The sequence below is a fragment of the Adiantum capillus-veneris genome, chromosome 18 (genome assembly GCF_014529385.1).
Source record: "Adiantum capillus-veneris isolate H3 chromosome 18, ASM1452938v2, whole genome shotgun sequence".
NCBI lineage: Eukaryota > Viridiplantae > Streptophyta > Polypodiopsida > Polypodiales > Pteridaceae > Adiantum > Adiantum capillus-veneris.
The window spans coordinates 130345868-130360459 of record NC_140948.1 but is presented as its reverse complement, the minus strand read 5'-3'; the positions used below and the strand labels follow the sequence as shown (position 1 = coordinate 130360459).

The 14592-nt window shown below is 41.9% G+C and overlaps 1 protein-coding gene across 1 annotated transcript; it reads right to left on the bottom strand.

Annotated features, from left to right (window-relative positions):
* Positions 1-5270: 5270 nt before the first annotated feature.
* LOC147436410 (uncharacterized) lies at positions 5271-5813 on the bottom strand. The gene has a single exon (XM_086487855.1). The coding sequence runs from the start codon at positions 5811-5813 to the stop codon at positions 5271-5273; it is 543 nt and encodes a 180-aa protein (XP_086343981.1).
* Between the last annotated feature and the right edge of the window lie 8779 nt (positions 5814-14592).

Genomic DNA, 14592 nt, shown 5'->3' with positions numbered 1-14592 from the left:
GTGAAGGATGCCACTTACTGCTATACTGCACCACCTGCTTGTTGGCTTAATGTCGAAGAAATGTTGCAAAGCTTGAGAGGGAAGTAGACCTCTCTAGAGAGCTTAATAGAGAAGGAGCAAGAAACCTATTGAGGAAAGAAAGAGGGATGATGTAGCAGAAGGATACACTGTATACTTCAGCTTTAGCTAGAGGTGTTTAGTGAAGCCACTGGAGTAATGGAGAATTTTAGTTTGAGGAGAATGCAGCCCTCAAGAATGAAGTAAGCTTGAGGAGGGAAAGGAGGTTCAAACTTTTGCTACAGAGCTTTTGGGAGGGAAAACTGAAAGGAAGGAAAGAGAAACAAGGTGAAGTGAAGAGAAGGGAGAGATGGTACAGTAGAGAGAGAGGGAGGGAATGATTAGCATGTTTTTGGAGGGGACTCCTTTTAGAAGAGAGGGGGGGAGAAACCGACAGCTAGTAGAGAGAGAAAGGATTGATTTTTACTCGACTATTTAGAGAAAAATTCATTTCTTTGAATTTATAAGAGATTTGCTCTTTGTATTTTATAAAAGAGTACAAGTTTGACCACTTACTTTTAGGCCTTGCCATACCCACCATTTCAATCCACATGGCATCCACCCATTTGTCCCTTCCATAATCTTGTTTTTAATCCCATGGCAAATAAAGAGGCCCCCTTAGACCCCATTCCCTTCCTAATGTCACATTAAAGACTTCAACTTCCAAATTATTAATCATCCCTAAACACTTCACTTTGGCATGGTTTGCTAGTCAAATCGGAAACCTAGAGCTTCCGCATGTAATGAGACCCAGTCTCTCAACACATGACTGTGTGATATCACACAAACTTGAGCACCTCCATCAATGTAGGCTTTTCCCATGCTCACACATTTGTGCCAAGCGTTCACCACAGGAAAAATGTCGCATACCTCTCCCACAACCAATACTTTGACTTGTTCATGCTTCGGCTCTTTCTCTGGATTCACTAGTGACTTCCACTACCTTTTGAGTTTGGGCACCATCAATTGTCCAAAAGTACAATTGACTTTCCTCCTAATCAGGTCTTCCTTTAAACCGTAAGTTGTTTGGCCTTCTTTGAAAGGTAAATCTACCACTTCAAACCTTCTACGAGGTCTTCTCTTCCTCTTGGCTTTTGCATCTTCGCCCTCTTTTTCTTTCCCTTTCTTTTTTCTAGGACCAGGTGCAGCATAGCCTTCCTTTCTCTTTTGTCCACGGGCAGCCATCCGCTTCTTTCTTTTTAACCCACACAATACCCACATGAACACTAGAGGTTGAAGCCTCATTCTCCTGCTCAGTACCTTGACCTCCCCGTATATCCAATGCAGAATCATTAGCCCTATTTGGAATCTGCTGGGGGAGTGGGAACATATCACCTCCCATCCTTGTTGGCTTTGAAAAATAAGTGCTGATGTGACCAGGTTCACCACAATTATAACAGGTAGGGATGAACCTCCTCTATGGTTCAAAACCGCCTTGTCCAAAACCCGCATTAGCATTAGGCTGAGCTTCACATGCCTAAGCCGTCCCTCTACCATGACTACGACCATGACCACCTCCACCTCCAAGAACACTAAGTTGCAATTCCTGCATCATGGTCATCATGTCTTGCATATTTCTCTGTAATTGTTCAATATTACTAGTCCTTTGAGCAAGTTGTCCTCTAGCTTCTACCTAACTCTCCTCCTTCTGGCCACCATCATTTTGCACAGGGACCGATTTCCATAAGGACCCACATCCCTTTTACATTCTCTACCTGTAGAATAGACATATTTCACAAGAATTGGAGCACAAGATCACTTGCTCCTCAGTGAGGCACAAAACAATGTTAGCGTGCAAATGACAAGGAAAATGAATGCCTCTATAGCCTTGCACGAGCCACACCGTCGGAAGGAAGAATTATTGCATGACCAAAAACACCTATGGTGGTAAACACTTGTATAGATCTATGAAAAAACCTCCAAGCATGGAACACACTCAAAATCAAGAGAAGAAAAGGACATCATGACAAATCTTGTGTCATGGATATGGCCATAGAGTATCCATAGGCAAAAAACAAAGAAGGAATGAAGAAGTTATGGCCACTTGAACATGGAGGTGTCCTTTTCCTTACTAAAAAATGAGCCGTCTGAAAGTTGTGTAGGTGTTGCATCTGTTAAAATGGGGGATTTCTTATCTTTTATCCCCAATATTTTTCTCTCTCTTCTTAGCCAACAAGTTTCTCTCCTCAAGTATCTTTTAATTGGTCAAATTTTGCCCTTTTTTGGGCCAAAAATGAGTTGTCGGTGACCCTTTGACCAAGATATCGGGTGGAGGCAAGTGGACGGTGGACCAAAAATGAAGTCAGGCACCTCGACACGCAGTGGGAACTAAAAACATGCTCCCCCATGATCCCATGAAACCCCATAGCCAAGCCTTGATAGAGCTCCTCTCACCTTTGATACACCTATAGTGGGCTCCCAAAGTGCACTATATACCCCCCACTTTCCCTTTCCTTTTCATGCCACATGGAAACATCCTCAAGATAGGCCCAAAGAGCGCGCGGCCATGAGATGTTGATCGCAATCACTTGTGTGGTTATTCACCTACTTTGTGATGATCTTACAGGCTGTGCTCTGAATTCAGTTAGAACTACCTAATTCTTGGCATACACTAACAATATCCGATTAAGGTCTTCAGGCTTACAATATCTGACTAGCTACTAATAATCAGACAATACATCCGATATCCGATTTCCTACATATCCGACTTTGTATTTACCCTTCAACACATGGCACGTCCTGGTGGTGGATTTGACAAAATCCGACCCGGATCCACATATCCCTTGATCAATAAAGACCAAGTCAAAAAGAAAGTGCCATGATTACAACATTTCAAAAAATGGGTTCATTGGGAAGTACTTCAGAATCTGACAAGTATTTCAAAACAAGCATAAAAGTTCAGAAACTGTCACTCATCCAACAGTAACACCAACAACTACTTTATCATCTGGTAAAATAGTGATCTTCTGCTCATCTGATCTCTGAATTGCAGACAAACCTTCATAAGTACCCATATCCATTGAAATTGGATCAACTGATATCTTCTTCTCAGCAAATGCAGATTGTGCAATATTCTTTCCTTTATAATCCTGAACCTGTTTTTTGTACAAATCTCTGTCTTTCTTTAACTATTCCATCTCCTTTAGTAAATCAGCTTCATGGTTACTGACAAACCCTGATATGACCTTCTCATAAGGATGCTTGATAAGGGAACTCATATTTTCTTTGAAGGTTGCCCATACTTTTTGCATACCTGTTTCCAAATGTTGCCTAAGGACTGACATGTCCCCTTCAGACATAAGAACACCATTGACATCTACTTCCTCTTCTCCCAACACCTGTTTCTCCAATTGCTCCAAAGGTTTAATTCTCTTATTCAAGATCTGATTCTCCACCTGCAACTCTTTATTTACAGTGGCCAATTGTTGCAATTCTGATTGAATTTTTGTTTCTAAATCCATTTTCTAGTCCTTAAACATCTGCAAATAAAGCTTTTCCTTGGCTAACTCATTCTGATGTGCCACCATCAGATCCTGAATCTCCTTCTAATGTGTAACTTTGACATTCTCCAACTCTTTTGGCAAGGCATTAGCATGGACAGTTTGATCATGCAACAGTATTTGTGAAACACTAGAATCAGCCACAGATTGTAACTGTATTTCCATATCCTGCTGTTGTTGATGAATAAACTCTTTGACACCTAAAAGAATCTTCTCTGCCATTCCAGCATCTATTGGCCTGAAAGTCTTTGGAGAAGACAAATAATCAAAGTTCAGTTGTTTGACTATAGGTTCCACCTCTGCTTTTCTCTTCTTGGACAAAGTGAAAACCTTGCCAAGCTTGACCTGGGTTGGTGTCCCTGTATCAGTCTTCTTTAATGAAATATCCATGTCCTTCAAAGAGTGTACAACTTCAGGAGTATACACACTTTTGAGAGCTTCACCATGATTATAAATTGATTTAATCATGAACACATAAGTCTCTGCCTTCACCTGAATATTGAGTAGCTTTGCAGGTACTTGCACCCCACCAACATTAGGGTGTGATACACTCTCCAACTATAGTAGCTGCGTAGACCCTTCTTCCTGCCTACAGTAGTCAAAGAAACATCACTATTGTCCAACTTTTGAACATAAGAAAACAAGGCTACCAAGTAGGCACACAACCTACTATTCGTAGAAGCTTTCCTCCTGTCAGACATATTAGTCTCCCCATCCTTTCATAAACTAGATAAGCCCAATTAACACATCCTCCTTGCTCAGCAAAACAGAGAGGAGCAAAATTCACCTTGGACATATAATCAAATTTAACTAGGAAACAGATTTTCTCTAGATACCACTTCAGCTGCTCTCTTCTAACATTTTTGACATTCTTCAACATGTAATAATTTTTGCCACCCTCTCTGGCTCCAAACTCCTTCTTCAACAAGAAATCAGAGCACCTAGGAATCTGAGAAGTTCCATTGATTGGAAGTTTAAATACCTCCGTAATCAATTGAGGACTCAAAGCTACATTGGTAGACAGCACACCCTTTGTCTTTCTAAGAATCTCCACTTGAGATTTAGCATACATGTTTCCTTTCAACTCTTGCCATGGCAAAACAGCAAAATCAAATAAACCTATCTTCTTTAACCACAATGAATGTACCTCTGCAGAACAGTCAAGCTCCGCTCTGAAATCCACATAGGGCTCCATCAAGGTGATACAACTTGATAGGTGTCATTGCCGGTGGGCTGTCAGGCTCTTCTTCTCCAGAAGGTTGGTCTTCAATCTGAAGACTGCTCACATCTATTCTCATGGACATTGGCTTTCTCCTTCAGTGCTTGTTGCTTGGCTCTTCCTCATCAAGCGTTGTTCAAACAGCAGGTCCCCCTTTTTCTTTTCCCATCATGCAAGCAAGAGAATGATGAAAGAGAGTAGAGAGCTGGAGAATAGAATGGCACAAGTGAAGAGAATCAGCCAGTACACAGTGCATGAAGAGGAAACGCGACGAGGAAGGAAATAGGATTTGAAAATGTGAGAGACTCTTAACTCGTGCACTGGAAACGTCATTTAAGTGCACCTTACACTTTTCAAGGCACTCATTAAAAATAGATCTTAGTGGACAATCGTCACTCTTCTCGAGAAAATTTTGAAAAGCTGCAGTAAAAAAATATCCAACCTCCAATAATCCGATTCGAAAATCAGACAAATTCCAAATTCCGACACTGCACCTAATTTCCCAAGACTTGAATATCCTCCCTCTGATTATCAGTATCTATACACACTGCTTCATCCATCAACTCATCTACTTGGACAACTGCTATTGTAGGCCAATCTAAATGAGGTGGTTTACCAACAAACTTTTTCAATCTAAAACCATTAACTGGAGAATCCACTCTTGTCCCATACACATCAACAACAATAAAAGTACCGTGGCCCCTATCCTCAACAATATGATATGGTCCCTTGTATCTTAAAGTTAATTTGCCAGGATGTGGTCCCAATATAGAGTTATAAAGAATAACCCAATAATATCCGACCTGAAAAACTTTGAACTTGATATTCTGATTCACCCAAGCTTTTCTCCTCCTCTGAATTATTTCAGTTATGTAAAAACTCACATGCCTATCTTCTTCCAACTGCAACAAATACCTTCTTCTATGTTGAACAGACATTTTGGGAGTCATTTTTTCAGCACTCACCCTGAGACTAGGTACCACAAACTCCATAGGGACAATTGCTTCAAGCCCATAAACTAACCTGAATGGAGTCATACTTGCAGTCACTTTGAAAGTTTTCCTAAAGGACCACAAAGCTGAATCTAACTTTTCATCCCAATCCTACTTATTGTCCTGCACAATCTTCTTCAAAACCCTAATCAATATCTTGTTAGTACTCTTGGCTTGACCATTGGCTTGAGGATGATAAGCTGTGGATTTTTTGTGCATGATCATATGAGTTTTAGTAAGTTCAGCAATAACAACATTCAGAAAATGAGATCCTCTGTCACTTACCAACTCCACGGGACAACCAAACCTGATCATGATATTATGATAAAGAAACCTTGCCACACTAGCAGTTGTATTGTCTTTCAATGCTATAGCCTCCACCCATTTAGTACAATAATCAGTAGTAGCCACCAATATGTACCTGCATCCTCTGCTAGTAGTTGTCTTCACTGGTCCCACAAAATCTAGACCCCATTTCTGAAAAGGATCTAGAGGCAAGATTGGATGATCAGTCATTCTTTCTGTAGAATCAGGCTGATCCATCTTCTGACATATCACACAACTCTTAGCATAATTGTGAGCATCCTTCAACATAGTGGGCCACCATAATCCTGCTTGTAAAACTTTCTTTCCAGTAATATCTCCAGAAAAATGTCCTCCAGCAGGCCCAAAATGTGCTTCCTGTAAAATAGCTGATTGTTCAAAATCAGGGACACATCTTCTAATGACATGATGAATTCCTTTCTTATATAAAGCTCCAGAAATAACCAAGAAAGGTCTAGTTTTTAGTGCAAACTTTCTTCTCTGATCTGTAGAAAAGTCTGATGGCATTGTACCATCCATCAAAAACACTAACATCTGGTCATACCAATAATCAGAATTGACAGTTTGAACATCAAACAACTGAGCATCAGGAAGATCATCAATAACACCTGTAGGCTTTTCACCTGTCTTAATCCAACTTAAGTAATCTGCAATAGCATGCTCTTGCGTGGTGTATGAATAATAACAAAATCAAACTCTTGCAATAATAATATCCATTTAGCCAACCTTCCTGTAAGCAATGGTTTTTTGATTAAGTAAAGCAAAGCCTGATGATGAATAATAACAAAATCAAACTCTTGAAATAATAACATCCATTTAGCCAACCTTCCTGTAAGCAATGGTTTTTTTATTAAGTAAAGCAAAGCCTGATGATGAATCATAACAAAATCAAACTCTTGCAATAATAACATCCATTTAGCCAACCTTCCTGTAAGCAATGGTTTTTTTATTAAGTAAAGCAAAGCCTGATGATCTACATGAAAGATCACCCTGTTGCACAACAAGTAATGCCTGAATTTGGTCAAAGCATACACCATGCCCAAAGCTTCCCTCTCAGTCACTGCATAGTTTCTTTCAGCAGAGGTTAACACACGAGAAGCATAATATACAGGTCTAAACCAACCGCTGACACCTTCCTGCATCAATACAGCTCCAACAGCCACATCTGAAGTATCCACAAAAACATGGAAAGATAAATTCCAATCAGGAGCCTGTAAAATAGGAGTAACTGATATCATCTTCTTCAATAGTTGGAAGGATCTTTCCTGAGCATGAGACCACACAAAAGGTACATGCTTCTTAGTCAAATGAGTAAGAGGCATGCACACATTGGCTAAATACTTGATATACCTGCTATGCCACTTAACCTCGCCAACAAATCTACCCAACTCCTTAACATTTGTAGGAGCCTTCGCTACTTGAATCACTTCAATCTTCTTTTCATCAATGGACATCCCTTGATGAGATACCACATGACCCAATAGAATACCACTCTTGACTGCAGTCACACTTTTGTAAGGATTCAGACACATTCTGAACATCCTACATCTTTCAAAGCATAACCTCAAATGCTGCAAATGTAAGTCCCTTTTGCCAAAAACTGAAAAATCATCCACAAACACCCCATGAAATCCTGCAAATAGGGCTCAAAAGTCTTATAAACTGTGTAATTGAAAGATAGTGGACCATTCTTCAACCCAAAATTCATGACAGTAGAAGCATAAGCCCCCCATTCTGTTATAAAAGTTGTTTTGTGTTGATCTTCCTCAACCACCTAAACTTTGTTGTACCGAGAAAACCCATCCAAAAAACTATACATTTCTTGTCCAACTACTGTATCCAAAATAGCATCACAAAAAGGCATAAGGAAAGGATGAGTAATGTTGCTGCATTTAATTTCCTATAGTCAACACAAACCCTGATTTTTCCATTCTTTTTGGGAACCACAATAATAGGAGACAACCATGTGACTTCATGGATAGGTTGGATGAACCCAACAGCTAACAACTCTTCAATTTCTTGTTTTATTTGAGCTACAAAATTAGGGTTCATTCTATACCTTTGTTGAACAATAGGAACTGCATCCTCCTTGAGGTTGATATGATGTTGATGCAAATCAAGATCAATCCCTTTAAGATCAAAATAATCCCAAGCAAATACATCCTTAAATCTCTGTAACAAATGCAACAAGTCCAGCAAAAACTAACAATCCACATGTACACTGACCTTCACCATTTTAGGATCCTCTTCAGTGCCCAAATTAAGGTCCTTCAACTCATCCTGTTCAACTCTCTTGGATTTCCCAAACCTTTTGTTGTACAACTTCTCCACCATATCTTTAGCCTCCTGTTCTTCCTGCAGACTTACCTCCTTAGATCTAGAAGCCACACTTTGATCCATCATTCTTAATACATCAGCTCCCTGAATTTCCTGACCTGAAACAGGTGCTTCTTCCCCAGACTCTGATCCTTCATCTTTCTGCAAAATACCCTCAACATCCACTTCAAACACTGGTACAATTGTAGGATTAGCCTGCAAGAATGCTTCTTCCTCATCATCCTCAACTTCATTTGTGTTAACCCTCATGGCTCACGGACACCCTATCACCTACGACGGACGTTCTAACCTACGGCGGACATTGTATTATTTATTTGGTAGAGTCACGTACCGGGCTTGTCGGTCCAATAGGAAAAGGGTAAGAGTGATCGCCGATGAGAGGCGCACTCTAACTGGAACATTCGAGGGATTAGTTGGCTAAGCATGGGCGCCCAAGTGTGAATGGGGCGAGCTCATATAAAAGTCAACTAAACCTAAAATTCACTAATTCTCTCATTTGTGCAATAGAAGAGTGCTCTTGCTCCATCTCCATCTCCATCTTCTTCTTCTTCACCTCCTTGTGTGTGTGTGTATGTGAGTGAGAGAGAGAGAGAGTGTGTGTGTGCGATCGAGCATTGCGGTGGCACGGCGGCGGTGAGGCGGTTGAGCGCGGCGTAGCGACGTCTCCTTCTTCTTCGCATCGAGGAATCCTCCACGAAGCAAGCGTAGAGCGGTGAGTGACACACCATCGCCTTCTTTGAGCTTACTAGTTTAGGCTTGTTGTGTGCTTGGAGCCATTCGTGGCTCGCACACAATGTATCGGCAAGTTCCTTGCATTGGCACGTGCGACATACGCGCACATTTTTGGTGCCGTTGCCCAGGAGTGCCATACATGAAGCTCGAGTAGCACTCTGTGCTTCTCCGTGGTGCAATTTCTATTGTAGGAAAGGTAAGGAAGGAGTGTGTGTGTGTGTGTGTTGAGAAGAGGGATTTGGTGTTATAGTATGTGTTTTTTTTATTAATGGATTTTTCAAAGGTTCTGTGTTTATTCTCTGTGTATTAAGGTAGTTAGTTTTCTTTGTTAATAGAGATTTCAAAGGTTCTGTGTATTAAGGTAGTTAGTTTTCTGTGTACAGTAAGTAGGAAGTAGATTAGTGAGAGTTAATAGAGTGTGTTAGTGTGTAAGAGTAGGTGTATTAGTTAGAAGTAGGACGAGAGAGTGTGTGTGTGCTCTCGCGCAGGCCGCGGCGGCCTTATCCTTTAAATATTTTTTTTAAAAAATAATAAATTTTTTTAAAAATTAAAAAAATTAAAAAAAATAAAGGTAGGACCGGGATCGGGAATATCTCCCAAACCCAAGCCTAGACCCAAGCCCAAGCTCACGCTTAGGCCTAGGCCTCAGTCGCCTTTTAAAAAAACAAATTTTAGCTTCACACGTAGCTAAAAATTGATTTTTGAGGACCAACGGAACGTCAGATGCCCGAAAATTGTGTTGTAAAGCACACAGCGACCCTTTAAGTGATACGCTCGTTTCGAGCTATCACACACTTCAATCAAAACAATCAAACATTAAAAAAACATCAAAAACAAGAAAAAATCAAGTAGAAAACGGGGTGCAAAACACCCACAAAACAAAGCAAGTAACCTTTGAGGGTACTTGCCGACACTTGTAGGGCACCCAAAGCACATGTATCTACGCTCTGGTCATGTGCTAGAGTCCGAACAACTAGCTAGTGCTTCGATTTACGGGGGTACTCACTATCCTTCCACGCTAGGGTCTACGCCCTCGGCGGGGACCCAAGGTAGTGCAACCCAAGACCCAAATATAGCGGCTAGCGACTCTTCCTCTGACTACGATATTATGGAAGAGCATCTTACAAAAAGCCCCGGGGGAACAAATGAAACCGTGCCTAGCTGGGCCCAACAACCTGGAACTAGTGTTTTTAGCCGTTTGATGGAACTTTAAGTAGAGCTACGCGCTTTGAACATACGGCTAGTGAAGTAAATGAAGGGGGTGGGGAAGTAGAATCACCATTCACATCTCCTGTAGACCCCACACTCCCTTAGAGTGTCCACATGGACATTCTACCTACCTCATTTAATGAGGGCCCTACCGAGCTACCACCTTCCAAAGTCGCCTCTAAGGTAGCGGTGACTAAAAGTCAAAACACGGGAAGCAACAGTGCATCCACCTCATGGCAACCCTCTAGTACACCAAGTTTGGACGGGGTATTTGTCAATGAAAATTGGGAATATGACCTACACACGGAGACTTTGACCGACCTATACATGGGCTACACATACCATGTGGGTTGGTTAGAAGTTGTACAATCCACATCTAGTGCCACTAGTCTAGAGGAACAACAACACATGATCTGCAATGTCATCCATAGGATTATCCAGTCCGAGAGACAAAATCGAGGAATAAACATACCTTCGACGGGTCCTATGCGATTTTTAGACACGGGCAAAGGGAAACAACCCACTCTATCACAAATGGAGACTCCCCCAGTGAGTCCCATCGATCCCCCATATGTTGTTTCGCTAGGGGTCTCAATGCAATCTGAGCCCACAAGTGATAGCTTTACTTTTCCAAGTCTAGCTCATCTTTCCGTTGATGACACCACAGCTACCATGCCTACCCCAATGATGGGCATGCCAAGAAACACGCCATGAACCTCGTTTGTTAGTAAAGCACCACTACATGGTAGCTCAATGCCTGCAATAGTACCTACAAGTGCGAACCAATCGTATGCACCTATGGGTCCACGTACTCATGTAGTCCCTACCCCTCCCATTGTTTCAACTACCTATGCTCCACAACCACAACACCCAAGTTCTTATTTCCATGGGACTATACCGGCTAGCATTAGCATGTCACATCCGACGTCTGCTATGCCTAGGGCCACTCATATGAACTATGGACCACCACATGGCACAACATCGTACCCAATGTGGAACCCAAGGGCTTCCTATGCGCCAAGCCCAATGCCAATACCTACTCCACATGTAGTCTCTGGAGCACCTTCACCCACGGTGCCTGCTCACTTAGGTGACTTGGCAACATTTTCTCAAGCTATTGGTCGATCTATTGCTGAGAATATGTGTAACACACCTGATAGAGAGCCTAGAAGTAAGGCAGTACAAATAGCCAAGCTCACACAAAAATTTAGTGGAGACGGGGATGTGAGAAAGCATATCGAAGTGTTTGAACAAATATGCGATTCTCTAGGAGAACACAATGACCTACATAAGAGCAATGCTTTAAGCCTAACCTTAAGTGGAAAGGCCGGGGATTGGTATAGAACCCTAGGGGTGGAAGAAAAAACGATTTACCCTACTCTTAGGAGACTGTTCTTAAAGGAATACATAGGAGAAGGAGTGCTTTGGGGTGTAGCCTCTCAGCTCTAGAAAGCCCAACGAGAGGAAGGAGAGTCGGTGAGAGACTTTATAAGTCGCTTGAAGCATTTGAATTCTCGTTGTAATCCAAATGAGCGCTTCAACAATAACCAATTGCTTGATAGATTCATTAGGGGGTTACGACATGAGGATATCTACAATGGCCTAGTCATTAGAGGTATCACCACTTGGGAAGCAGTCACCACTAATGCGATCCAATAGGAGGATAATTTAATGATTCAAGGAGAAAGAGTGTCTGCTGAGCCTAAATCTATTAGCTCGCAAGCATCAGGGCATCAGCCAATGACCCTAAAGCCTATTGCTAAGGAGACAAAGATATCTGAGATGACTTTAGCAGATCTCACCAAGGCTATTCAAGAGAGTCTTAGAGACAATCGTGCTCCGCAAAACAATCATATGTATCCAAGAAGGGAGCAGGAATGGTGCTCAGTATGCTATAGACCGCATAGTACCAGTGAATGCCCTACTTTTAGAGTAAAGTTCAATGGGAACTGCAATGCATGTGGGAGGTATGGTCATCAAGCTAAGGATTGCATAGTATTTAAGCGTGCGATGACCAATAGACCAACCTTAGCATGGACAGACACACCTCGAGTGCCTGCCTTGATGCCGGCCCCACCTCTTGAACAAACAACACAACACATGGTCCCTAGGGCCCAAAATGTTGTTCAAACAACACCCTTACCACCTCCAGTGCTAGGACCTCAACCACCACATCCGAGAATCACTTCTGTGAATCAAGTGGGTTGTGAGTCATCTATTTCTTGTTTGGAAGGCTATGAGGAAGATATAGATCCTAATATCGCCTATGGGATGGATGTGCTTGAAGAAAGTCCACAATACTACATGGAGGACTATTGGGGACAAGTCAAACCTGTATATCAAGTAGCTGCTCTTGCGGCAAGAGGCCAAAATATCAATTACACTGCTAAGAGACCACCTCTTCAATGCTATGAGTGTGGAGGTCCACATCGTGTAGCCGAGTGTCCTATTAGGCTACAAAAGAACGCCACACTAATGCAAACCAATCAAGCAAGCACGTCTACAATGCCGATACTCATGTGTAATTGATGTGGCATAGATCATTTGATTGCCCAATGTCTAAATAATCCAAATACACCGAAGATCACGCCATTAAACTTGATTGAAGTTACCGAGGAGCCATCACCAAGTACACCCGTGGTACCAGTAAACGTACTCACACGATCGATGCTCCAAAAACAAAATTATATTCTTGAGGAAAGAGACACGACATCAATTGCCCAATCTCAGAAAAAGAATAAAACACGAAGAAAGAGATCGCAAAAAGCAGCGAAGTCAGACCCCAGTTCAAAGACTAACATAGGGACTGGTGACGACCCCGTATATATGAACGACGTTGAAGAAGATTCTGATTCAGGTGAAACCATGGAGACCAAAACGACCACTAACATAGAAACCAACAAGGAAGATGTTCATGAGCCACAATGGCCAGGATCCAAAAAGAAGATAGGAACTTACCCAAACCCTACAGAGGAGATTGAGCGAGTCAAGCAATTAAGGAGTTTGATAGAAGATACCCAAAGGGATCTAGAACCAGCACCTAGGAAGATCCAGATTACAGACACCATGTTCCCTACGCAACAACAACCTCACCATGTCCATAGACCCTTGGACATACCTAGCTTCATCCAAGAAGAAAGTGACTTAAAGTCATGGGAAAGTGGGCGTACTCACTTCTTGATAGAAAGAATGTTTACAGAGGGACTACCTGATCCTATCAAAGAAATGGAGATCCCATCTTCCCCACGTCAAGGGACTCAAGGCCAAAAGGTGCCGTTAAACATTGCCAAATTGATGGATTTCATGTCTTCAGAAGTTAGAACCACCATCATGTCCAAACTATATAAAGACCCCGAGCTAGTCTCAGCCCTTCGAGCCTTCTTCAATGGAGAACTGAAGTTTAGGCTACCACAATTTTCACAGATGGATGGAGCTCGGGAGATGCCAATAGAGGAGGAACACTTAGATCCACAACCCAACTTAGATGAGAACCTTGTTATAGAAATACCTGTTAACAAGTTGGGACAATACTTTGAGGTTGATGAATCTAATGCGACTATACCAATCACTACTAAGGGATTTACTGTGAAGGGAATCCTTGATGGTGGCGCTGGGGTTAGCATTGTGACTAAAAATTGTTGGGAAACTATGGGAAGACCTCACCTTGCGACCACAACCATAGTAGTGAAGATGGCCAATGGGTCTATTGTTAAACCTATTGGGATGCTAGAAGATCTCAAGATCAAGGTCTTTGGACATAAAATAAGGATTACCTTTATTCTTATGGATTTCTCCAAACACACTATGGCATCGGAGATGATCTTAGGACATCCTTTCATGAGGGAAGCAAAAATGGTGCATGACTGGTCTAAAAACCATGTCTACTTGCAGTTCCAAGATTCTGTCATTCGAGTGGATCTTGTGACAGGTCGAGCACATCCTCTAGGAAACAGGTTTATAATTGATCATAGATCTAACACCACAATTCACTCGGCCCCATTGTAGTATTGTTACACATGTAAAGCGGACACTGATGTTGGGGAAGATTCTCCTTATATGGATGTACTACCTGGGATGACTGAGTCGGACAATGTGGATTGGGTCCACCTAGCAGCAACCATAGACACTTGGGGAGATAGGGGGACGACCTGGGTAACACCTGAGGGGGATAAAATTCCACCACTTGTACCCTTAAACATGCTAGAAGCAATGCATATAGCTT

Coding starts and splice junctions, on each gene's coding strand:
- LOC147436410 (XM_086487855.1), bottom strand. CDS start 5,813: ATGACTCCATTCAGGTTAGTTTATGGGCTTGAAGCAATTGTCCCTATG.